This window comes from Drosophila miranda, chromosome XR (genome assembly GCF_003369915.1).
Source record: "Drosophila miranda strain MSH22 chromosome XR, D.miranda_PacBio2.1, whole genome shotgun sequence".
NCBI lineage: Eukaryota > Metazoa > Arthropoda > Insecta > Diptera > Drosophilidae > Drosophila > Drosophila miranda.
The window spans coordinates 29,941,554-29,966,319 of NC_046674.1; the positions used below are offsets into that span (position 1 = coordinate 29,941,554).

Below are 24,766 nucleotides of genomic sequence, written 5' to 3' on the forward strand. Positions count from 1 at the left end.
TGTGTAATCGCATGGATGGCTTACCGTAAACCTCCTGTAGCCGCCTGCGTCTCGGCCACCGGCTGTTGGCCGACAGCGTCCGTATCAGGGGCGGTGTTGTAGGCCCCCGAATACATTGAGGGCCGCTTTGGCGCCCATTCGGGATGACCGCGCAGCGATAACTGATTCGATAAACTCTTGAGCAAGCAAGCGCGTACCTATCGAAGGAAATAGGGGAAAAATATATAATTATCGGTGGAAATTACCTCTTTATGAGAGCTTTCTTTGAATATAAAGAAGATATATTTCAGGAATCTCTTTCACAAATATCGACTTATAGTCGAAATCGTTTGTAAAATATCGATATTTAACCGATCAAATCAATGGATAGACAGGACTCACCTCGCCATTAAGGAAACAGTAGATGAGAGCAATGAAGAAGCCTTGAAAAGAGGTAAGAAAATGTGTGCCGTACGACCACACTGCAAAATTGGTGGCCGACTTGAGTACAGGCCACTGGTGCAGGAGATTGGTGATGCCCAAAAGGGGCAGCAGGACGATGGCGGCCCTCACGGCCTTGCGTGTCTGCTCGATGTCGCTGGCCTGCGATTGTCGAAGCTTCATCACCAGCACCCGGATGATGTTCACCAGAAAACAGAAATTCAGCTGCGAACGAGGGGGGCATTGAGCAGTCAGTGGGGGAGTCCTAAGCGAAGGACCGGGTCAAACGACTCACCAAAATTACTGCAAGTCGGGGTCCCTCGAGTATCCAGTAATACGGCGTCAGATTGTAGTTCCACAGGCATTCACCCATCGAAGTGTCCATGTACATGACGGTGCATCGTGCCCAGACTGTGGTCATCAGGATGGGCACGCACCAGCCCAGACGCGAGAAGAACTTGAGCGGAAATTGGCCCTGGAACACGGCCACCGTTACCATATTGTGCAGATACAGTCCCTCAATGAACATCCACATGAACATGGCCGTTCGGGCGTACTCCAGCAGGACATAGGAGGCCTCGCATAGATATGGCTAGAACAAGGGGAATGTTTACGAATGGCTGGTCTATTGATGTATCCTACTCACCGTATTCTCGATCGCCGAGAGACTACTACTAGAGTTTGAGGAACTGCCACTGGATTTGCTGCCGCGCTGGAATTGGTCCAGATAGATCGTGAGTCGGATAAGCACCTGAAGGACCATGGCGACGAATAGATTCTTGTGGATCCTTGTACGGTTGTTTCGCAGCGATCGAAAGCTACAGAAGATTACCAGAGAGACGAGCAGGGCAAGCAGCGACAGGCATAGGCCCACGATCTCTAACGTTCGTGTATGCCTGGCAATTTCAATATAGAGCTAAAGACGTTACGAGAAGAGAGAGATTAGTAGCCATGCTTGAGAGTGTGTGATTCATTGATATCCCTTACATCAATATCCTTGCTGCCCATCTGCTGCATTAGGCGGATCACCTCAGGTCTGTAGCAGGGTCCATAGTCGGTCCAACCAGCGGCAATCGCTTCCGCTGTCATATTTGTGGTATCTGGTCTTGTGCCCCAGCGGCCATCCAGCTCGCACTTGCGGATAGCAAACTCTGTTTTTGATCATCAAACCAAACACCACGAAAATAGGGAAGAGAGAAGGAAGGAATATATGAACGGTATGCAGGACAGGCCTTAGATGTTATGGCGCCGGGGAGAACTTTTGATTTTTATACCCGATACTCAAAATGAGTATTGGGGTATATTAGATTTGTGGTAAAAGTGGATGTGTGTAACGTCCAGAAGGAATCGTTTCCGACCCCATAAAGTATATATATTCTTGATCAGCATCAATAGCCGAGTCGATTGAGCCCTGTCTGTCTGTCCGTCCGTCCGTCCATCCGTCCGTCCGTCCGTCCGTCCGTCCGTCTGTCCGTCCCCTTCAGCGCCTAGTGCTCAAAGACTATAAGAGCTAGAGCAACGATGTTTTGGATCCAGACTTCTGTGATATGTCACTGCTACAAAAATATTTCAAAACTTCGCCCCGCCCACTTCCGCCCCCACAAAAGACGAAAATCTGTGGCATCCACAATTTTAAAGATATGAGAAAACCAAAAACGTAGAATTGTAGAGAATAACCATATCTTTAAGACTGCAGAATCTGAATTGGATCGTATTATTATTATAGCCAGCATCAAGAAAACAATTTCATTTTTTCTCGCCCCGTCTCTCTCTAACACACACGTAGCATAGGCGGCTTTGCTTAGAGTAAAACATTAGCGCCTAGATCTCAGAGACTACAAAAGCTAGAGCAACCAAATTTGGTATCCCTACTCCTAATATATCGGACCGAGACGAGTTTGTTTTAAAATTTCGCCACACCCCCTTCCGCCCCCGCAATGGACGAAAATCTGGGAATATTCACAAATCTCAGTGACAATTAACGCTAGAGTAACCAAATTTGGTATCCGCACTCCTGTTAGATCTCACTATAAAACGTATATCTCAAAATTTCGCCCCACCCCCTTTCGCCCCCACAAAGAACGAAAATCTGTTGCATCCACAATATTGCACATTCGAGAAAACTAAAAACGCAGAATCATAGATAATGACCATATCTATCAGATTGCTGAATCTGGATCAGATCAGATCATTTTTATAGCCAATAGGAACAAATCAATTTGCACTGGCTACGCAGCCCCCGACGTCACGCTCAGACTGATTTTCTGTCTCTCTCGCACGCACTCTTTGTCGTGTCGTTCAATATTAGCGGCGTCTGCCAGAGGAGAGCCATACTGACTAAGTATCGGGTATAACTGTAGAGTTGCGGTGTCCGCAGCAACTCACAACGTTCCCCCTCGTTACTTTTAATATTTATCATTTCGTTTAGCTTCGTCACATCAATTGATTGATATATTTCAACAGTTTTTTGTTCAATTGTTATAGCTAATTGATGTTGGAAAAAATTAAAAAAATTGTTAAAAAGTCGATTTTTATTGTAAATACGAAGAAGAGACTCATTTTAGCACTTAAATTTCAATTAGGCGACAGAACTACAACAAAAGTGTCAAGTTTTCTTAACAAAAATTATGCGGAGAGAACAAAAGGGAGGCTTGCAAATGATATTCCTGGATTATTTAATTTTAGCACTCTTGTTATTTTTTATATGATTTATCCGAGTCTATAAGTTGTAATATATCATTCAAATATTTATAAAAAAATTAAAATTCAAGGCAACATTGGGCCTTCTTATGAAACACCACCTCTAAAGAGGCATATAATTTTGGGTAGATTAATTTGTACAACATATTAAGAAAACTCCGAAAAGTAAATAAAATTTTTGTTTATAGAAGTAGAGTATAAAGTTGTAAAGTTATATAAGTTGAAAGTTTCTATTCGTCTGAACGACGAAGATTATCTTCGCGGGTGATACTAACAATGCCCTTACAGAGCTAAGTTTCTTCAGATCGCTAAGACCGTTCGAGTGGTATTCTCGGATATATATTAATACACGAATATGCAAAAGTTGCGAGCTCTATCCGGGCCACACAACAATACGAGTCCCTGGCATTTGGCTTTTCAATCAATCCGTGACCCCTCCGCTGACAAGTGCAATGATGTCAATCGAATGAAACTTTGCGATCTGAATCGATGGGATTGTGTGCAAAACGAGGCCAGGACAATGCTACTGGTACGCACTTCCATCGACGGAACTCAATTTGTGGGTTACACCATAATTAACTAATCGATTGGAAGGACGCTCGTCTTGGACTACGTCTACCTGACCAGCCCAGCCAGTTCAGTCCTCTTCGTGCCAATTTCGGTATGACCTCGGCTGCAGTCCTTACCGATGTCCTGGATTGGGTTGGGTTGGTTGAGGCATGCAATGAATACGAAATCAAGTAATTGTTTGCCAAACTACTGACTAGGGATCCAAATAATTTAGGCCGTCATGTTTAATTTTAAAGGGAAATATATGTACATATGTACATATGGTTTTATTTATGGGTCACTTCTCATTAAATATTTAAGGCGGAAAGGCAGACAGGACTCCTTCCACAGGGGGGAAAAAATGACCTGGGCTTTCGTAGTATCACTTGAAATATATATTTTATAATCATGTCTTCGACGATATCTTATTGCCTCTCACTTGCAGTCACACGAGCACTCTGATTCAGTCTATTGCATTCTGAGTTCCGCATTCATACTGATAGTGAATCTAATGATTCAATATGCTTCGATTTGCTACACTTAATGGATGCTCTGCTCTGCTCTGCTCTACATTCTATAGTTCTGCTGTCTAGAAATACGAATACTTACTTCGCGGATCGACACCATGAAAGCCCGCTGGGCAATGCATACGTGCCATGACTCCGGCGGGAGTTGGCGGCCAACAGGTCAGAGTGTCCCAAGTGAAGTTGCAGTAGATGCCTAAAAATATTGCATAGAACGTGAAATAGAACGTAGCACAGGCGCAGATAACACAGTTGAACACCCACAAGAACTCCATCCCCACAGAGAATAGAAAGAGAGGTCTCAATAATTCATCAGTTCATTTAATCGATACAAAACTTCGCCCCCACAACGATAAGATACCCAGTAGCTCCTTCAACTTGTCGGCCTTTAGCTTGTAGTCCACGTGGCTCAATTCGAACTCATTTACCGACAATTGGATGCGTGTGCCCAGATCTATGTATGGCAATCTATAGGAAACCCCAATGGCGTAGCGCTCTTTGAGTGCGAACATGTCGTTTTCATCACATACTATTTGTTGCTCATTCGGTGGTGTCGATGTCGATCGCTTGCAGACTCGATGATCCTCGTTGGCTTTCTTCATATGTTTTTCGACCGTCGATTGTTTCGCGAGCATCGAATAGGGCTGGCTCCAGCGTTCGATGGGCATTAGATTGACGGCGCAATGGAAGTTGATGTTTACTTTCCGATTTCCCGTTTTTGGTATCCATATAGTAACCCATTTGGTCATTTACTCAGTACCAACTTATCCGTCTTTCGATAGCTGTTGTTAGATTCTTGTTTCCGATTTCTCCCATTTTGAATGCCTATCAAAAGCTTTTTGAATGTTTGAAGTGAACGATATCGTTTATCCGATTGGATATATGTATCTTCTACTTTTTCCGACTTCTTTTGATTTTTCAGTCACTTCAATTGTTTATGCTTGAAAAACTTTTTGCTATACATTATTTGTAACCTTCTTTTTCCTGTTTTCTCCAAACCCTAGCACCTACCGATGTGTGCAGTTATCCTTATCAGTTATCCGATTACTCCCATTACCTTCCTTTTTTCTAGTATCTATCCATCTTAGCGGTGGATAGCCCATCTAAGGCTTGGATCAAGAGATTAAAGGTCTCCCTCTACCGGGACTTAATACAAATTCCCCTTTCTAACATGTTTCCCTAGATATCTGGAGGTTCCCTGAAGACAACACTCACCTGCTTCTGGTTGCGTGTAGTTGGCAAAAATCGCCGAACAGTTCTCATAGTTCGCGGCAGCCGCAGCGGCCAACGTTAGATTTCCGTGAATAGTACCATTGGCGAAGCTGGTGTCAACCTCTGGCAGGGCCTCTGCCAGCACCTCCGATGCTGTTGTGGTGACCTCCAGGGCAATACGGGCCACCTGTGTGACCCGGTCGATGAGATAGGAAGGTGCCAGCTCCGCTGCGGCTGTGGTGGGCGATTCGGTTGTCATTAGCGAAGATGTGGTGGGCTCCGGCATGGAGTTGGATGCAGCAGCAGCAGCAGCCGATGATAATGACACGCCGGTGAGGCGCATCAAGCGGGCGAAAAAGTGAGTGGCGACACCGCCGCCGGTGTCGTCGGTACTTGGCTGATCTGTCATATCGCCGCAGACAGTATACCTGCCGCTGTGAAAGAAAAAGAATGATGGAAGTAAATTAGATTAAAGTCCAAATATAAAGTCTATAAGTATAACTGAGAAGAAGCCGCTCTCCTTTTGTGATGCATGTCCAAAGAAATTGCAATTTTCCCCCCCCCTCAGACGGAGGTGCACGACCCCCACAGTAGAGATTTAATTGAAAGCTTATCAAACAATGCAGGAGCCATAAGGTGGTACCAGACAGTGGATGGTACCGAGAAGAGACACCGTCACTGGCTTTTGATTAAGTCCAGCCCACGCTCACGCCCGGGCATTGCCATCGCCAGTCCGTGATGATTGCCTACAAATAAATACTACTCATGCCTGACTCGTATCATATGGGATGGATTGCAGTTTCTGTTTCCTCCAAGTCGAGTATTTATAGCTAGTGAAAACATCCTCCTGCACTCACACAGACACACAGCACACATCCCATTGCATAGGGAGGAGCTTGACGGGATTATGATTGGCAAATGGCCAGGCCAACGGCCTGGATTTCATTGAGCTCTGAAAGCTGTTCTGCATAATCGAAAGGAATCTGTGCTATCCATGTATAAATTTCTTCGCAGCACTAAAGCTTTGTATACATACAGTAACCTAAAGGAGTCGGAATATCGTTAACGAAATAGGGGTATATTAGTTGTGTGTGGATATGGATGTGTGTAACCCCCAAAAGGAAACGTTTCCGACTCCATAAGGTATATTTATTTTAGATCAGCATCAATAGCCGAGGCAATATAGCCATGTCTGTCTATCCGTCCGTCTTGACTATCGCCTAGATTTCAGGGACTATAAGAGCTAGAGCAACCAAATTTGGTATACAGAGTCCACTGATATCACACTGTTAGGGTGGGATGGCATTTATACACACTAAAACTGCTGCCCAACACAAAACAGTGACATTTCATTGGGTCAAAGGGAACAAAAAAACTTTGTGAAATTGAGCAGCGGTAAGTTAATAAAAATAAATCGTAGTTTCTACTCCAGTCGCGACACAGTTAGGCAATATTTTGTATTTCAATATCTTTAAGTACTAGAAAAAGTGTTAAAATTTGTGTGTAAGCAATCCTAAAGCTTTTTCAACAGTGACGGTGTAGAGGTCTCGTTTATCCTGCATTTCCGCACTTGCAGCTGAATATAAGATTTTTCCCGAAAGAGTCAATACTGTCTCGGGGCGCATTACTGGGTGCCATTCAAGTCTATCTGCGATATGCAATGGTGTGAGCGGAGCACGCTGTGGCATTTTGCTCAGATCTCCCGAAGTGCCTTTAAGTGCAAATTTCACATAATGTCTTAGGAATTCAACTTTGGATGTTGACAAATGCAGTTGCAGTCTAAAGTGACCCTTGCAAGCCAATCTTCTAATCATTAACATAATGGGTGTATGACATTTGGCTTTGCTTTGACACTACCAACAGTCAAACAGATTTTAATGGTAGCAACCTTACACGGAACGGTGCCAATGCATATATGTACATATGTACATACGCATGTATGAAGGAACGAAGGAACGTCTTAAAAATACTCTCCAAGAAGATGAGTGCAAGTCTTAAAACGTTTAAACATATCTCTGAAACATATTTATCTCTTTGCTATAGCTGGATACAAAAATATCCCATTAGATGAGAGGAAATGTCTGCAATGTAGACGATTCCTTGATTCGATATTTAGGGTGGCTGAAAAATCTCTTAAGTGGGCCAATTCGAGAGAGCTTAGATTGTGGTAGTAGAGTACAGTCTGAATTTGGAGGTTGGCTTTACAAAAATTCACAAAAAACTCCCAGCCAGAAAATGCGTTTTAACAACTCAGAATTTATCTTATTTCATTTCTTTTTTCCGAACCTTTCGATCAGTTGATTTGAAATGATCTGTTGGGAAAACTTTTGTGTCCTCTTCTCGTACAATTTTGTCAATTTAAGAGCCTGAAAAACTCTTAATTTCTTTATACATATACATTACATATTCTGGCAATCGTCAAGATTTATACAACAAAAATGGTTTATCTGGAATTTCAGCATTTTCAGCTGAAAGTATGTTTTTTCCCGAAAGAGTCGCATTTCTTGCCCCCTTACATGCACCATATTATCCCTCTGCCACGTGCCACATTGCAGGGGCGGGCGGAGTACCCTGTCGCCTTTTGCTAAGCTTTCCCGAAATGCCTTTGAGTGCATTTGATATAATTTCATAAGAATTTCAATTTTGAAGCGCATATATGAGTATGAGGTACTGGTACTCGCACAGTCCTCCCCTGCGTGGATGTTTCTCCCCTGCGTGTGTCTTGGGCACAGCCAAAGGTACCAGCAACATTCCATGTGCCCGAAATCCTTGGACAGATGTTGCATAAGGTTGCAAGGGCGATTTTCTATGGACATCGAATACATCGACAGCATTGAATGCGGAAGTGATTGCAATTAAGCTTAATAATTTCAAAAACCTCTCCCCCGAATCTCAAAAGTCTCAAAAGTAGAAAAAACCTCCGACTGTGGGCCCCCTTGTCATTGGCCGTGTCCTGAGACCACAGTCCTATGTTGCACGTTTCACCGTCCCCAGACGAGTCGGACCTGATTTGGGTCACTGTGCAGCCTCTGGTGCCGCGGCTTGAGTGGGTGGATGGAAAGGGAAGGCCTTTGAAGAGCTGTCAAGGCAAAACTCTATTAAATACTTTGATAGTTTAAGGCAGAAACCGCAAAAATCTGCAATGAAAAAATATACGAAAATGAGCAAACTAAAACTAAAGCGGAAGCTTATATATATAGCTTATAGAAAAGAGTCTTTATAGGACAGACTCGAGTCGCATGTGGTTAAGAAATCCTTTGGAATCTCATAGGAATCTCTTTTTTTCGAGTGCACAACCCTTCTTTTGGGGACTCTCCCACAAAAATTCCCACCAGCATTTGACTAAGGCGTTGGGGCATGGCGTGCTGTTCACGTCTTTGGTATAATTATAGTGCGCATAAAAAGAGAAAGAGAATCAAGGAAAAATAATCTCAAGAGCTCTATTCATAAAGGGCGAAATGCATAGAACGGGCCAATGCCCCTAGACAAGAGGGTGGGAATTGGGCTTGGTGTTCGGTGTCAGGAGGGGGTAGGAGAGTAGGCTGCTGCCGCTGCGGCATTTGGAAAGTTTTTCGCGCTATTTGACAATGCTGGTACCCTCCCTGGTGGCCCCCTTTTACTGCAGCTTTTTGGCCAACAGCACAGGGCAAACAGTTGAATGGCAGAGCAGCAGCCACATGTGTGGCCTGACAGTGCAGAACATTGGTATCAGGACATATGGGATCTTAATAACATTAAGAAAATATCGAATTATCAACCGGAGCACTATAGGAGCTCTTCCAGCGTGGCTCACTCTTCAGTATCTTTCTCGTTCCTAATGTGTCTTGGTCGGGAGGGTTTCATCAAAAGTTAAAGCATCATTTCATTTTCGTTTTAAACTCATAGATGGTGCTTTTGTATACGGCCTTATAGCTTCAAAACGCACTGTGTTAACGTTAGTTAGTCGCTAAACTAAAGGATATGCCAATTGAAAGTTTTTCCAAGTTTTACCAAACCAGGACTAGATTGCTGCTTTAAAGAAGGGCCCTGCCCGGGTTATATCAACCTTTTCGTTGCTCCCCGAAAAATCGTTAGGACAGAACCAAAGACAGAACATGTCCTTTTGGGTGGATGTGGGTGGAATTTTCCTTTTGTAGCCGCAGGACATTTGCCGCTTGGCTGCAGCAAGCAGCCACTGGAGCTGCAGCTGCTTATACAATTTGTGGCATTGAATTTGCCAGTGCCACTGGTTGCAGTCTAACAGTAGCCAGGAGCAAACGAGGATGCACCGAGCATTTTTCGACGGGTGGGTTCGCTCTGGTGTTTTGTTTTGCTTTGGGGGTCTCGTGAATGTCTTATAATTGAATAAATGAATAGCTCTGAGCTGCAGTGAAGATGGGGATGGATGAATGTAAGTATTCACCAAGTACGATTATTGTACGATTTTCAATGGAGGTCTCTCGTCGCACGCCTCACTGAATGCACTGTTGACCCATTCACCCATTCAAATCCATTCTGACAGGCCCAACAGATTTTGACAGCTACTCAAGCTGCGGTGTTTTGTATCCCTGTATTCTTTTGTCTCCCCCTCACAATATTTCATTTAAACACAGAGAGTGTCCTGCTGTCTGCCTGGTTTTGCTTCTGCTTCTGGCTCAGTATCCTGTCTGGCTGGTGTAAATGTTGCATTACTGATTACGCTGCTGTTGTGCAATTTGCCGGATTGCCCCATTTGAACCAATCAATGTCGATACATGGACAGACCAAAGGAGTTATCGTACTCCCACACATACACAGTATGTGCACAGAACGTGCAACGGCCTATAAGTATTTACTGTCAGTATAAATGCCATTGGCAGTGTAGCAGTGTCATCATCTGCGTGGCAATGACAGTGACAGTCTTTCCACTCTTCCAGTGTCAATGTCAATGTAATGCAAGATCCATTTCCACATCCTACCATTGAATTGGTCGTCCATGGGAAAATATTATGCCTCAATGGATCATGAGACCACTTTGTTGTTTCCTTCTTTTGGTTCAAGTCACTGAAAAGCAACAGATTTTACACTTGGTCTAAGAGATATTCAATATATTGTATCATCCTGCTCTTTTAACCATTAAATTTCAATTTGTTCTACCCGATACTCAAAATGAGTACAGGGGTGTATAAGATTTGTGGCGAAAATGGATGTGTGTAACGTCTGGGTCCGCATCAATAGCCGATTCGATTGAGCCATGTCTGTCTGTCCGTCTGTCTGTCCGTCTATCCGTCCCTATGAGTGCCTATTTCTCAGAGACTATTAGAGCTAGAGCCACGAAATTATGTATCCAGATTCTGTGATATTTTACTGTTACAAGTTTATTTCAAAATTTCGGCCCACCGCCTTTTGACGAAAATCTGTGGCGTCCACAATTTTAAAGATACGAGATTGGGAACAAATCAATTTGCAGTGGCTATATAGCGCCGTCCACGCGATTACTTATTTTCTTTCTCTCTCACACACTCTTCGTAGCGCAATGTGTGCGCCCCCTGGCGGAGGAGAACCATACTGACTGAGTATCGGTATAAATATAGCGGCCGTAGCCGCGACTTACAACGTTCTCCCTCGCTTTAAACTGATGAATACGACTCTATGAAAGATCTGTAGGCCTCTTCAAGCTTCTACATATTATAAGAAGAAAGTGCTACAGAGCTAGGCAAAATGAGAGAGAAAAATAAGAAAGAACGAGAGACACCTTTGCAATCCGGTCTTAGACGGTCCATTGTGTTTACCAAATTGAAAATTTTGAAATATATTTGAAGTACGGATTTGCTCTCGATAAGTTTTTTCAATTCGACTATGGCCTTGACACTTACCCACACTACATTTTTTGTCTTTTCGATCCTATACAACACTGAATGGTGACTTTGAATACACTTACAATTTTCATTGTGTGTCAAAGTCAAAAAAACGGATTGAGAACATGTACATTTCTCTAAAAGCGTGATTTCTTTGCCCACTCGCCACACATTGAGGCAATCTATTTTTTCAATATTTTTAAATACGAGATACCGCGGTCTTATTTGTGTGTTTACCAAACAAACGGGCAGAGGCCCGTTTATCCAGAATTTCTGTATTTGCAGCTACCATATTTGTATTTGTACCATATTAGCCCTCTGCGTCGTGCCAAATTACAGGGCCCCATCAAGTCTGTCTGCGATATGCAATGGGGCGTGCCGAGCATCCTGTGACCTTTTGCTGTAATTTGAATTTCATAATAATTTTAATTTTAATTTTGCAGCTTGCCACATATGAAGGTACCCGTGAAGGGCCCATCCAATTATTAACAGATATAAGTACCACAAATGGCGGCACAAATGACGTGCTTGCAGCTCCTCCTGTGACCTGTTTGTTTCTGCTTCTGTCTCCTGCATCAAATTAGATGGATGGGGCTTCTCCTTAATTCGATCTGCAAGTCGTAATTTAAGGACGACCGATAGCGATAGATACACAAGCACATCTGCAGAAACGCACTGCAGGTGGGACATGGCGGTGCATTCCGTTTTCCGGTTCAAGTCGCCATTTTCTGGGTGCTCTTCCACAAGGTGCTGCCGCTGCCACTCATTCAGGTGGCTGGCACATCATTGTCCCACATTGTCCCACTTTGCAACCCTCCTGGAAATTGGCTGCCACCTCACGAAGGAGATTCATTACTCGTTAGGACCTTGACAACGCGCCGGACGGAACGGGACTTCGGGGCAACAGGATCTGCGCCACGCTTCCGGCAGTGGCGTATTGCAAGAGGGTGTCTGTGTGTGTGCTCTCAGCACAAATGCAAATGGATACACTACTCGTCATCAGGTTAGCACACTCCCTCGCTTTTGTTGTTTTCGCTTAATTCTATCCAAACTAATAAATCGAAGATTTTAAAATGTTGTTTTTGTTTTTGTTAGCTCATTTATTTCTTAGTTTAATAAAATAAAAATGATTGTTTTAAATTTTTTGAAAATTTTTAATTAATTTAACTAATTTTAATGAATTTAGTAATAGGTCGATCCTCCCTTGTTTAGAATGACCTCCTAAAATCTTTCGGGAAGCGACTTTTTTAAGCTTGCAATATAATTCAAAGAATCGGCTGACCAAGCCCTCTTGATGTCTTCAATAAATTCTGACCAGACACGGGTGGGTTCCATCGGATTATTGCCATGTTGAAAACTCCATGGCAATTCTCTAAACTTACTTTTAAAATACGGAAAAGCAGTTTCAAGGATTTTTTTCACGTTTGTGCTTTCATATTTGTTGTCAAAAATTGAGTCTCGCATTGACCATTGCAGGAGATGGCACTCCACACCATCACACCTCCCACCCGACTGTGAAGACGATCCAGCCTGGTGTTCTTCCTGCCTTAGATCATGGAAAGATCCTTTTTCCTTATCTTCATCCATTATACCCATAATATAGATCACTTAAGGAGCAAACAATACGTGCTCCAACTCCTGGCGACGATAAAATACAGCACAATTTTCGAATGAAAAGCCCGATGACGAGCAGTGTATAGGTAGACCCCCCGTTTTGATGACCTTGCATATCGGCTTTCCTTATGGCAGCGGCTAAATACGAGTATTTTGTAGAGTCATGTGATGCTTAAAGTTCAAAAAACGAAAAGGTTTTGCATTGATAAAGTCATGGGTATCCGAAGCTTTCAATTCTTCATTCTTTCAGCCTCCTAGGACCCTTCTGCCTACGCCACTGGTTGTGGATGTTTTTGTGGCTGTTTCTATGCCAGTGCGGCTGTGCGTGTGTTTTCTTATACTTTTGGGCAGATTGCCAGAATAATTTTGGTAACTCTCGTTTTGGCCGGTTCGTTGCCTGATTGTTGTGGTCGCTTACTTCGGCTGTTGCCTCGGTCTCCCCTGGTCTCCTGTTCCTTTGCTGCTCCTCCACTGCTTCTCTCCCGCCCTGCTCCTGCTCTGATTTTTCAATGTTCTATCTGATGTATTTGTATCTCTTTTTGGTCATTTATTTGGTTCAGTGATTTGATGCGCGTTTCGAATGACATGAGAATAATGAAATGAATGCCGCACCAAATGTGTTTATTGTTCGGTCTACAATTATGCATAATTATCTTGTTATTGCTGGCTGAAACCCACACACCCACCGACACCCCCCATTTCACATTTCCATCCCCATCCATTACCTACAGCCTCTCTTTGGGTCCTTTAATCTGTCAGTGTCCTCCCTGTGTCGAAGGTACGAGTATTTATTGCATAATCCGCCGCCCTTATGCCCTCACGCACGCGGCAACAGGGCAGCAGATTGAAGTGTGTGGCAGGGGGGCAAGTGGTGTTCAGTTTGTTATACAACTCTATCACAGGTTTAAGGGAAACGCAGGCCAGATGTGGCATTGCAACAGTACCTCCAAGGCTCTGCGACATTTGACCTTTCGGCCATTAAGGACTGACGCGTATGTTTGACCCTTTGAAAACCTAAGTTTTTTATGGGGTTTTTATCGGAAATGTTGGTCTTATTTATAGCTGCCAAAGATCTGGAAATGTTGGAGGTTTTCCCTGCCCTGATAAGAGCTATAAAAATGTTGGCATCGAAACGGCACATACTTGTGGGATGGGGCAACACAATAAGGTCTCCCTGAGACTCTACACGTCAGATCATTTTCTGTATCATAAAGATGCCATAGAAACAACCAGTCAGCCAAGGATTGATGTATCAGAGTCTATGGTGAACTCCCACATAAACTACTACACAACACCAACAATCTACACAGTCTTTGGCCTGCATAAGCCTCAGTTCGCTCTTGCAACATACATATTTTTCGTTTGCTCTCTTAGGACAAACCCGTCGACTGTCGCCAAAGAATGAATGCAGTGAATGGAATATGTCCCACTGTGCACATCGAACTTACTTGTTTTATTTTTTATGTTTCAGAGTCCCCCAAGTAGCCCGTGCCCGTACAAGAACTCTCAAGCCAATATGAAACAAACACTAACAATGGCAAGTCCAAACTCACTCATTGACATACATTTATCATTCTTTTAATGCAGACCCCTCCGCCCGCAGGCCACGCCCCGTCGTGATGTGGGAAGCTCGAATAGATCAAATCGTGTCCAGCCGGCATTGTATCCGCCACCCGGACGCCTTGGCCTGTAGACTAATAAGATACATTTAAAAACCAAATACATTCTGGATCCGGTATTCAAACGTCGCTATGCCGTGGACTTCTTAAATCCCGTGGATACAGTAGATACGAACGCCACGATGTACCATATGTACATTGAAAAACCAATGGACCTAAATACTATCAGAAGATGCGTCAACAATGATTTTTATACCCGATACTCAAAATGAGTATTGGGGTATATTAGATTTGTGGTAAAAGTGGATGTGTGTAACGTCCAGAAGGAATCGTTTCCGACCCCATAAAGTATATATATTCTTGATCAGCATCAATAGCCGAGTCGATTGAGCCCTGTCTGTCTGTCCGTCTGTCCGTCCGTCCGTCTGTCCGTCTGTCCGTCCCCTTCAGCGCCTAGTGCTCAAAGACTATAAGATCTAGAGCAACGATGTTTTGGATCCAGACTTCTGTGATATGTCACTGCTACAAAAATATTTCAAAACTTCGCCCCGCCCACTTCCGCCCCCACAAAGAACGAAAATCTGTGGCATCCACAATTTTAAAGATATGAGAAAACCAAAAACGTAGAATTGTAGAGAATGACCATATCTTTAAGACTGCGGAATCTGAATTGGATCGTATTATTATTATAGCCAGCATCAAGAAAACAATTTCATTTTTTCTCGCCCTGTCTCTCTCTAACACACACGTAGCATAGGCGGCTTTGCTTAGAGTAAAACATTAGCGCCTAGATCTCAGAGACTACAAAAGCTAGAGCAACCAAATTTGGTATCCACACTCCAAATATATCGGACCGAGACGAGTTTGTTTCAAAATTTCGCCACACCCCCTTCCGCCCCCGCAAAGGACGAAAATCTGGGGATATTCAAAAATCTCAGAGACCAAGGCTAGAGTAACCAAATTTGGTATCCGCACTCCTGTTAGATCTCACTATAAAACGTGTATCTCAAAGTTTCGCCCCACCCCCTTTCGCCCACACAAAGGACGAAAATCTGTTGCATCCACAATATTGCACATTCGTGAAAACTAAAAACGCAGAATCATAGATAATGACCATATCTATCAGATTGCTGAATCTGGATCAGATCAGATAATTTTTATAGCCAGAAGGAACAAATCAATTTGCACTGGCTACGCAGCCCCCGACGTCACGCTCAGACTGATTTTCTGTCTCTCTCGCACGCACTCTTTGTCGTGTCGTTTAATATTAGCGGCGTCTGCCGGAGGAGAGCCATACTGACTTAGTATCGGGTATAACCGTAGAGTTGCGGTGTCCGCAGCAACTCACAACGTTCCCCCTCGTTACTACTCGGTCTATGAAGCACTGGCAGACTTCCAACTTATAATTGAGAATTGTTACAAGTTCAATCGGCAGGGGGATCTAGTGTACCATCGCGGCGAGTTGAGGAAAAAGTTTCTCAAGGGCAAGGTGAAGATCATGCCCACTGGCCCGGAGGTGCCGTCGAAAAACAAATCACAAACGGAGCTCCCCAGATTGGGCACCGCCCGTCAACCCATCCCCAGCTCGGCCGTGTCGCACAGCTGAGGTCCTGGATGTCGCAGTCAAAGGCCCAGTCCGTAGTCGTCGACGCATGCGTCCAACAACCAACAAGAATAAAGTTCCGGACCAGTTGCGACAATCTTATAAAGCTCGCCAACAAAAAGCTGGCCATCGTAAAGGAGAAGACGGTCCTCATCTATGCAGATCTAAGTCCAGTGGTCAAAGAGAAGGCCAAGAAGAAAGAAGCCGGCTCTTCAATAAAGCAACAAGAATTCTCAGGGAGCGATCCGTCCAAGATGCAATCTTACGGCAATGATACCCCACAGGTGCAGACCAACGTCTCGAGCCCATCCAAATTGCAGGTCACCTGCACCGGCCTCCTGTCCATAATGCAAGTCATCGGAACCCGCCCGCCCAGGATGCAGGCCACTGGTAACTGTTTTCCTAAGACGCAAGCCAACTGTTCACCCAAGCAGCGGGCCCCTCTGAACAGGCTCCCGAAAAAGCAGGACTCCAGGAAGGGTCCGCAAAAGCAAAAGCTTCCAACGAAACAGGAGCGCAATTCAGTGGCAAAGGTCTACAACCTTAGCGATAGCAGTACAGATTCGACCTGCGATTCGACTCGTAACTCAAAAAGAAGAGCCGCGTGTCCGGGGATCAGATTGACAAGCTGGTGGTACAGGTGGAAAGACTCTCAGATAGCAGTGAGTCCTCTTTCGGTTTGCCGAAACGCAAGCATCGCTGCAATACAGCTGTGCTAGCATCACAAAAGCGATTCGAAGGCAGCAGCAGGAGCAGGAGAAGGAGCAGGAACCCCAGGTGGCTCATGAAAATCCATTGTCGACAATCGAGCGGGTACAGGCCGCAAATAAGCAACTCCATGAGTCGATAGCCGAAGGTTTACGTAAAAAGCGAGCGGATGTTATGGAGCGGCTGCAGCCACAGCAGCAGCTGAAGCAGCAGCGGATGCAGTATCGTCTTATAGCCCCTCAAAATTTTTGGTCGAATGGCAAGAAGGGCCTTGAAAAAATCATAAAACGCAGGGAGCCGTAGAAAAAATGGTGTCCAAGTGTTTTGAGGAGTCCATAGCAAAGATGGAGCGACTTTCGTCGGAGATGCAGCTTCAGGAGAAGATGCTGAACAAAATGTTTCGTGATATCAATGCCAAAATCATCGAACAGAACGACCAGTTCAAGTTCGTCAACCATATGCTAATCGACAACCAAACTGTGCACTATCGAGCCCTCAACGAATCCAGACTCTGGCTAGTTCATTGCATTGGAATTAGCCTAAATGTACGTGTAGCTATTACATTATCATTCGAATTGTATTATGTACTATGGAATACATATTTATGTAATTTTCTTACATCTCAGTGTTCAAATTATGGAGAGCAAATGAACGGAAATCAAATTAAATATAAAATTCGAAATTTTTGAGAAATATTTATTTTGGATTAATTTTTCTAATAATTTTAAGCATAAAGTGATTTGTTTTTTTACTGGTACAAAATTGCAACTATGAGCAGGGGAAGGAGCCGCAGCAAAAACATCTGCGTATACAGGGGCAGAAAAAAATGCAGCAGGATCGGCAGCTGCAGCACCAACAGAAGTAGCGGCAATTGCAGCGGAAGCAGTCCATAGTTAGCGTATTCGAAAATAGACGAGGTCAAACTATTCAGCAGCAGCAGGAGCGTCAGCAGCGGCATGATCGTCAGCAGAAGTGGCAGCAGCAACAGCAGCAGTGGCAGAGTCAGCAGCAGTTTCAGAAGAAGAGTCTTTAACCTGGATCAGAAGTTGCAGCGGCAGCAGCTGTTGCAGCGAACGGAGCAGATGCGACGGGTGAAGTTTCGGCGGCAGCAACAGTCGCAGCAGCAGCATCAAGACCGTCAGCAGCAGTTGCCGAGGCAACAGCAGAAACGTCAGCAGCATAAGAAACGTCAGCAACAGCAGGAGCATCAGCAGCAGTTAGAGGGGCAGAAACTGTTTCAATGGCAGCAGCAGCAGCAGGAGGGTGTGGCTCCAAAAAATCCTTTACCGAATGACGGTACCCGCGAGCAACAGCAGGAGCATCATCAGCAGCTGTAGCGGCAGCAGCAGAAGGAGCGTCAGCAACAGCAGGAGCACCAGCCGCAGTTACAGCGGCAGAAGCTGTTTCAATGGCAGCAGCAGCAGGAAGGTCTGGCTCCTCAAAATCTCTTGTCGAAAGACGTTCTTCGCAGCCGCAGCAAGTCTAATTTCGGATCCGGGAGTAGTTCTGGGTCGAGCAGCAGCAGCTCTGATTCCAGCCTCAGTTCCGAAGTTACCAAGAATGAGGCCGTTTAAGCTGAATATTTGTTATAGTATGAAATCTCAATAATTGTAAATCTAAATAAATAAATACTTGCTTTTCACAATTGAAGTCCAGAAATGTTTCGGGCAGTACACATCTTTAGTGCCTGCTTATACTATACATTAGAACACCGGGTGGCTCAGTTTTTCTATACATTCGTATGTAATTTTAACGACAGCAAAATGATAACATTCTATGTACTATTTCTTTCATTTCAATCCATTTTCTATCTTCAGGTGTTTAATAGTTTTTGGATCGATGTGGAGCCTCTTGGTATAGCCATTAGTATCAGGTATTCTTGAATGAAATCTCGTTGTCCATGGCTGCTCTTTGCCCATTCAGATTTCCATCGGTCCTATCTTCCACTCATTCCACTATCTTACTCATTCCGACACAGTTTCACAGCAGGAGCATGGATTGTCTGTCTGCCATTAAGAAAATGCTGTCAAAATTGTGAGAAATGCAGACCGGGGGGAGACAGCAATGCTCGACTGCTATCAATGCTACTGAAATGCTAGCAAAAAACTATAACTTTCGACGAATGGCACCATCAGCTTTCCACCGACACCATCTTTAAAGCGCGTAAATTACCCATCCATCAAAGTGGTTTATTATTGGAAACAGTTCTAAGATGGTTACTGTTAAGGTTTTAAGCTTCGTAATATCTTTTTTGGTAAACGAAAGCGAAAGCACTAGTATGTATGTTGGTTTTGTGAACGTTAGTATTTATATTTTTCTCTGACGATCAGCTCACGACTTACTAAGGGAGACGGACCGAATTGCCCGTACCCCTGCCCAAATGCAAGCGAGAGAACGAAAGAGAGTGATAGAAGGGGTGTTCTAGAGCAGCTCGGGTAGAACGATAGATATAGCGTGAGAGAACTGAAGCAACGGGTAAGAAGGCGGATAGCATATGCGGCATAACAGTGACTTTGTTCAGTGGTCAGTGCAACAAACTGCACTACTAATTTAAGGCTATAATTCAAGGATTTGACGACTTAATATCGGACTGGGAAAACCGACGTTGTGAAAGTGTGAAATTGTATGGGCTTTCGTGTGTGCAGAAATGCAAAATGTGTCGGTAAAACATGTGTAAGTATGTAAAAACATGTAAAATGTGTTGGTGCAACAGCAGCTCAACGGCTTTCAAAAGAGTGGTACACGGAGATCCCGAGCAGACAGTGCAAAAAAAAGACTAAAAGAACAACAGCCAGAGAGCAGAAAGCTGAGAGCAGAGCGCAGAGAGAGGCCAATGTTTACCCGATACTTGCATTTTGTTTAACCTTTTTTTTTTGGTGGACTTAACACACTGACAGCTGCTGTCAGAATGCACAACGAAGGGCACCCAACCACACAGCATCAGCACTTTCCTCCGCCTTCAGAGAGGGAAGGCCCCAATGTGATATTGTAATGAAATCCGGATTACAGATCAAAAAAGGACCAGAGCGCACGCGGAAGGCCGCGGATGTCCTGCTGTTGACGGCGGGTTTGACCCGCCGACCCAGGCCGCTACCAGGGGGATTAACCCAATTGAATGGAGGTGGCCTCCCGGTGGCCCCCCGCTGGCCCGGGGATTGCCCTAATTGAGTGCCGGCCGATTGGGAGTTGCCTGGCAATCGCCTTAGTTCAAGTGTCAAGGTCGTGTCATTTGCCATCGCTTTGCATACTTAATCTATGCTCTTCTCCAGAGGTGTCTATCCCTTTCTATCATTGAAACGACGCATTAGGAAGAGTATCTAAAACATCCATCCACTATATTCTTCCATTCGCACGCCTCGTCTTGCTTTTCGCACATGTGTGGCTAACTAGCAGAGGCTCTCTTCTCCTCTCCTGTTGCATGTTCCCATTTGATCAGCTTACGGGAGATGCAGCACAGAGATGCAGCATACTTCAACTGGCTATCTTTCCCATTTTTTTTTGGGAGGACATAGGATTATCGCAACTTTTTGGCATTGCGCGTGGGACCAAACCGCAGAGGAAACAGACAGCTTAAAAGACAGCCAAAGCACAAGCCATAAATGCTCGTAAGAGCACGATACGGTACACACATGGGAATTAGATGTAGCTAAGCAAAAACGAGTAGACTGCAAACTAAAAGTTTCCCGCTCGTCACATTCAATTATCGTTTATGTGCACCTATATAACATGTGGCAATTAATTGCAGATTACAGCAGCATCTCGAAAATAAAAAGAGAATGAACTTACAACCCCATCAAGGAGAGAAAAGTGCAAGGGGAAGGAAGCATAGAACAGAGTGCATGTCCTAAGCAAAATGCACATCAGAAGCACACTTTAGTATGTTGAATGGAATTCTACTGAAAATATATTCTCAAATTTTGGAATATCATCAAGAAGTCATATGCTGGATTCGTGTTCGTTCGGCATAAACTTGAATGCTGCTACTGAAGTGAGTGCTTAAGTTCCATTTTAAATGTATTAATGGGGTAGCAAGAGCATTCCATTGAATTAAGTATAACAATCCCCATCGTCTGAAATCGATTCTTCTTGAACGTTCCTTGTGTGAAGTGGGTGAAAGTGTGGCTGCTGTGGCTTAATCTAAGGATAGCTCCGGTTTCTGTTTTTGGTTGCCTGCAAATGATTAGATAGAAGCGCGATTCCTAATTAGACGAAGGGTTGGACTGCTGCTGTTCAGATAATTCTCGCTTCGATTAGTTTCGAATGAATTGTAATTGAATCGGTTGCAAATGCAGCGGCTGCGACTCCGACTGCCACTGCCACTGTCACATGCAAGTGCAACCCGCAGCCAAGATGCCACATGGCGTATGATTAATTTTGGTCGTAAATCTCATTACGCATACGCAGCGGAGACCGCATGCGGACAGAGATGCGGGCCCTAATTCTGCAGAATGTAATGCAATAAAAACCAAATAATTTAAACTGGAATCAAGCGTAAAAATAAAACATTAATCAAATAATTGCATCATTTGCGATTGTGGCGACTCCGCGACTCTCGCTCTTTCGATATCGATTACAGCATTAATTATTTATTACGTTTCCATTTCATGTTTCGTTTCGGGCAACATTTAAATAGATTGGGCAAGTGGTTTCAATTGTACTTGTTGAAAAATTTATGGAAGTACCTGTCAGATGTTACATCAAAGAACTCTTTGGGAGTACTCCAGAGACAAGAGGACTCTGATAAGGAATCCTAAAGGGCTTTCTGCACTAAGCTTCTCTTATAACAAAACGTTCTTTCGAATTAGGTATTAGAGGTATTATCCTTCTTGCCTTTTGATCCAGTCGATCCACACTTTCTTTTCGCCTTAAATATTATAATTTTCACCAACTTAAAGTTTAATTTCTGTTTGCTAATCACCAAAAAATTGAGAAGGCCTCTGTCTGACTTGCTTGCCGCTTTCCGTTCGCCTGGGCGTGGCATTGCCACAAGTGGCAACCGAATCAGGGATGAGACGTAGAGGGAGAAGCGGGAGGCTGTTGCCACTGTTTTTTGCTGCGCTCTGCAGTTTCCTCGAAGACAAGACAAAGGCCCCGAAATATCAGACAACGCTAAGAGGCCAGGCCGCATGCCTACATTGTTCCATGCCCCACACAGCAGACACACAGAGGGCAGTATGGGGATAGAGGGAGCACACACACACACAGACACACACAAAGTGGAGAATGATGAAGTGATGGTGGGGTGTAGGGATGGTGGGCTTTTTTCCTTATTATATATTATGGGTATTATGATGGGCTGTTGTTACGAGTATTCTGGCCTCACTTTGTTCCCGCAGACCTGGCCCAAAACTGTTGCATTGCTCCGGCTAAAGAATCTCTACGAACCCACACACACAAACACATAAACCCCAATAAGAACGGACATGGGGTAGGCCAGGCTAGGGTTCGAGGCAAGTGGCAGTGGGGAGGCTGGCATGGCAGACACAATGCCACAAACTGAAATTCTATGCCATGAGACCACTGTAATGGGCATAGTGGCACGCACACTGGACTGAAATTATATTGTCTAGTTTAATGTGACAGCTGATTTTTTTTATTGCACTATAATTAATAGCTAAAAATTATGATAATTATATATGAAAATGTGTTTCCGTTGCCTCCTCCTTTATTACGATTATGTCCAATGTTCGATTCGTTTAGGACAGAAATATGTGCTAATGTGCTGCTTCCAGGTGTACTATTTTCCATGGGATAGAACTTCATTAATTTGAGGATAAACTTATCTACCTTTAAATTCTGACGCTCGTTCAGCAGCGTTGTGCCTCGTGCGTGTTGCTGTACGATGGCTAGTGGCATTTTTCATCAGTCTAAACAGTCAAGTATTGGCGTGCAAAAAACGTGATGTCTAGGCACCACTGTGCCTGTTGCAGCTGCATGTATTCGTTTCTTTGGGGTGCTGGTACTGCCAACTCTTTTGCAGACGCTTGGCCTGCCATTTATGTTAATCATTAAGGCAAAGAGAGGGGGCAGGGCAGTAGGTGGCAGGGCTGTAGTGTAGAGGAGAGGACGAACAGCCTCAAACTCACCATGTGTGTGACCATGTTTATGTATGTTTGCATATCCTTAAAGTGTGTTCTACTTGGCAGCACATACGAAAGAGAAAAACAAACAGACAGACAGAGAAAGAGAGAGATTTGAATATAAAGCAGAGCATGCACTGCTTGCATAACTTGTTCTACTTATAAATGAGCCGTTGAGTGGGTGCCGTTCAGTGTGTGTGTGGGAGACCTTGATCTTGATACGATTCAGCAAAGCAGTTCACACGATTGATGAATAGTAGAGAGAGCAAGCAGTGGAAATGGTGGGAGAGAAAGAGAATTCAGTGTGCTGATGTATGAAAGTGCGAAAGAGTGAAAGCAGTTTTAGGAACCGTGAGATTTCAGGCAGCTGAGACTATGAGAAAGGAGGCAGTTGACTAATAAGAGCAATGAATAAAGAACGAGAAAGAGCAAGCAGTCGTTTAGTAAATGCTTAAATCAAGAGAAACACAGCGACCCAAAGAGGCATCTGAAGTCGAGTGAAAGCGCTTAAAATGAAAAGGCAAGGCATAGCGCTCTTCCTGTTCGGGGTGAGAGAATATATCTCTTAATTTGCTAACCCCCTTAGCCAGCTTAGCTTAGCCAGTGATGATCAGCTGTCAACGGACTTGGGGTATCTTTGCCTAATGAGCACTTTGTGGGGGTATGGATTTCGGGTTATCTAAAAGTTTCGGGCTATTCTGTGGCATCTACAGTTTCTAGGATTTTGAACTGAACTTAAAGTTAAATATTTCTTTTTATGATTCGGACTATACGTAAATGCATACGGAATGCACCAATCAGCACTTTCGGATTAGCGGAAGCAAGATGAGCAAGACGGATAAACGAAACACTTGTTTGTGTTGCCTGGAATTTTTCTCTCTAAATGTCAATTACATACCGTTGCTTGTCTCCGTTCCAATTTTCAATGTTGATTTCGTTCCTCTAATGCATCTTGAGACTGAAAGTCACGCAATTGCAACATGCTCACACGCATATTTTCGTTTCTTCTGCTTTATAATTTTGTATATTTCTTGCTTTATTCGTTCGACGGCCCAATGAAACACAGACACAAAAACCAAAATTTCTATTCTTACTGATGAAAATCGGTTACAAACCTTTCGCTGAGACAAACCCCAGACAAATACACCAAAGGATACGTGATGATATTACATTTTGTATAGAATATTTGTGTACTATTGATACAAAAATACTAAAGTCCCGATTAAGAAGTAGTGGATGGTGGTCAGCAGGTGAAAAATGTAAGTTAAGAACCCATTTGAAGACCTACTAAATATACAAACAAAATTTCATAAAAATCGGTCTAGCTGTTTAGAAGGAACACCGCTGCACGAGATGTTTTAAATCTATTTTCTAAAGATCTGAACATAAATCAGTAAATTTGAAACGTGTTTCAGAATTGTTGTCGAGACAATTAATTCTCAATCCATCTCTAAGAACCTTCTGAATATTTCTGAACTACCTCAACCCTGGACCTACAAACAGAGAGATGCAAATATTTAAAAGAAATTAGCTCCTCAAATATTTAGATAGTGAAAGAGAAATGGGAGAAGAGAATATAATGGAATATAATAGACGAGAAAAGCCGAAAGTGGAAAAGCTGGGTTTGCTCAGCAAAGAGCGAAAGAGTTAATTAAATGCCAAAAGGTGCATCGTGGCACTGATTTAAGAATGGCTACTCGCCACGCCTATTGTCCCTCCGCCTCTCAGCCATTGCATAACGCGAAATGCGGTCAGCTGTGTTTCTCAGTAGGTGGAGGAGGGGGGATGTAGATGTAGATGTGTTGCAATCTGTGTCTGTGTCTGTTGGTGTACGTTTTCCTAGTTCCTTATTTTTATAGAGCAAGTGGCAAGGTCAGCCGTGAATTTTGATGGCAAGCCTAGGCCCAACATCGTGGTGTGG

The 24,766-nt window shown here is 43.8% G+C and overlaps 1 protein-coding gene across 6 annotated transcripts in view; it reads right to left on the bottom strand.

Annotated features, from left to right (window-relative positions):
* Positions 1–24,766, bottom strand: part of LOC108153499 (PDF receptor) — a 41,650-nt gene that overhangs the window by 4,373 nt on the left and 12,511 nt on the right. For 5 of the 6 annotated variants that reach the window (XM_033387023.1, XM_033387024.1, XM_033387027.1 and 2 more), the window contains 7 exons: positions 5,409–5,839; positions 4,279–4,389; positions 1,408–1,571; positions 1,067–1,336; positions 716–1,012; positions 382–645; positions 25–197 (listed from right to left, as the gene is read on the bottom strand). In XM_033387023.1, coding sequence (XP_033242914.1) covers positions 25–197; positions 382–645; positions 716–1,012; positions 1,067–1,336; positions 1,408–1,571; positions 4,279–4,389; positions 5,409–5,814 — 1,685 coding nt within the window. In that variant the 5' untranslated portion in view covers positions 5,815–5,839. The remainder of the gene's footprint in view (positions 1–24; positions 198–381; positions 646–715; positions 1,013–1,066; positions 1,337–1,407; positions 1,572–4,278; positions 4,390–5,408; positions 5,840–24,766) is intronic. The other variant, XM_033387025.1, reaches the window with a different exon arrangement.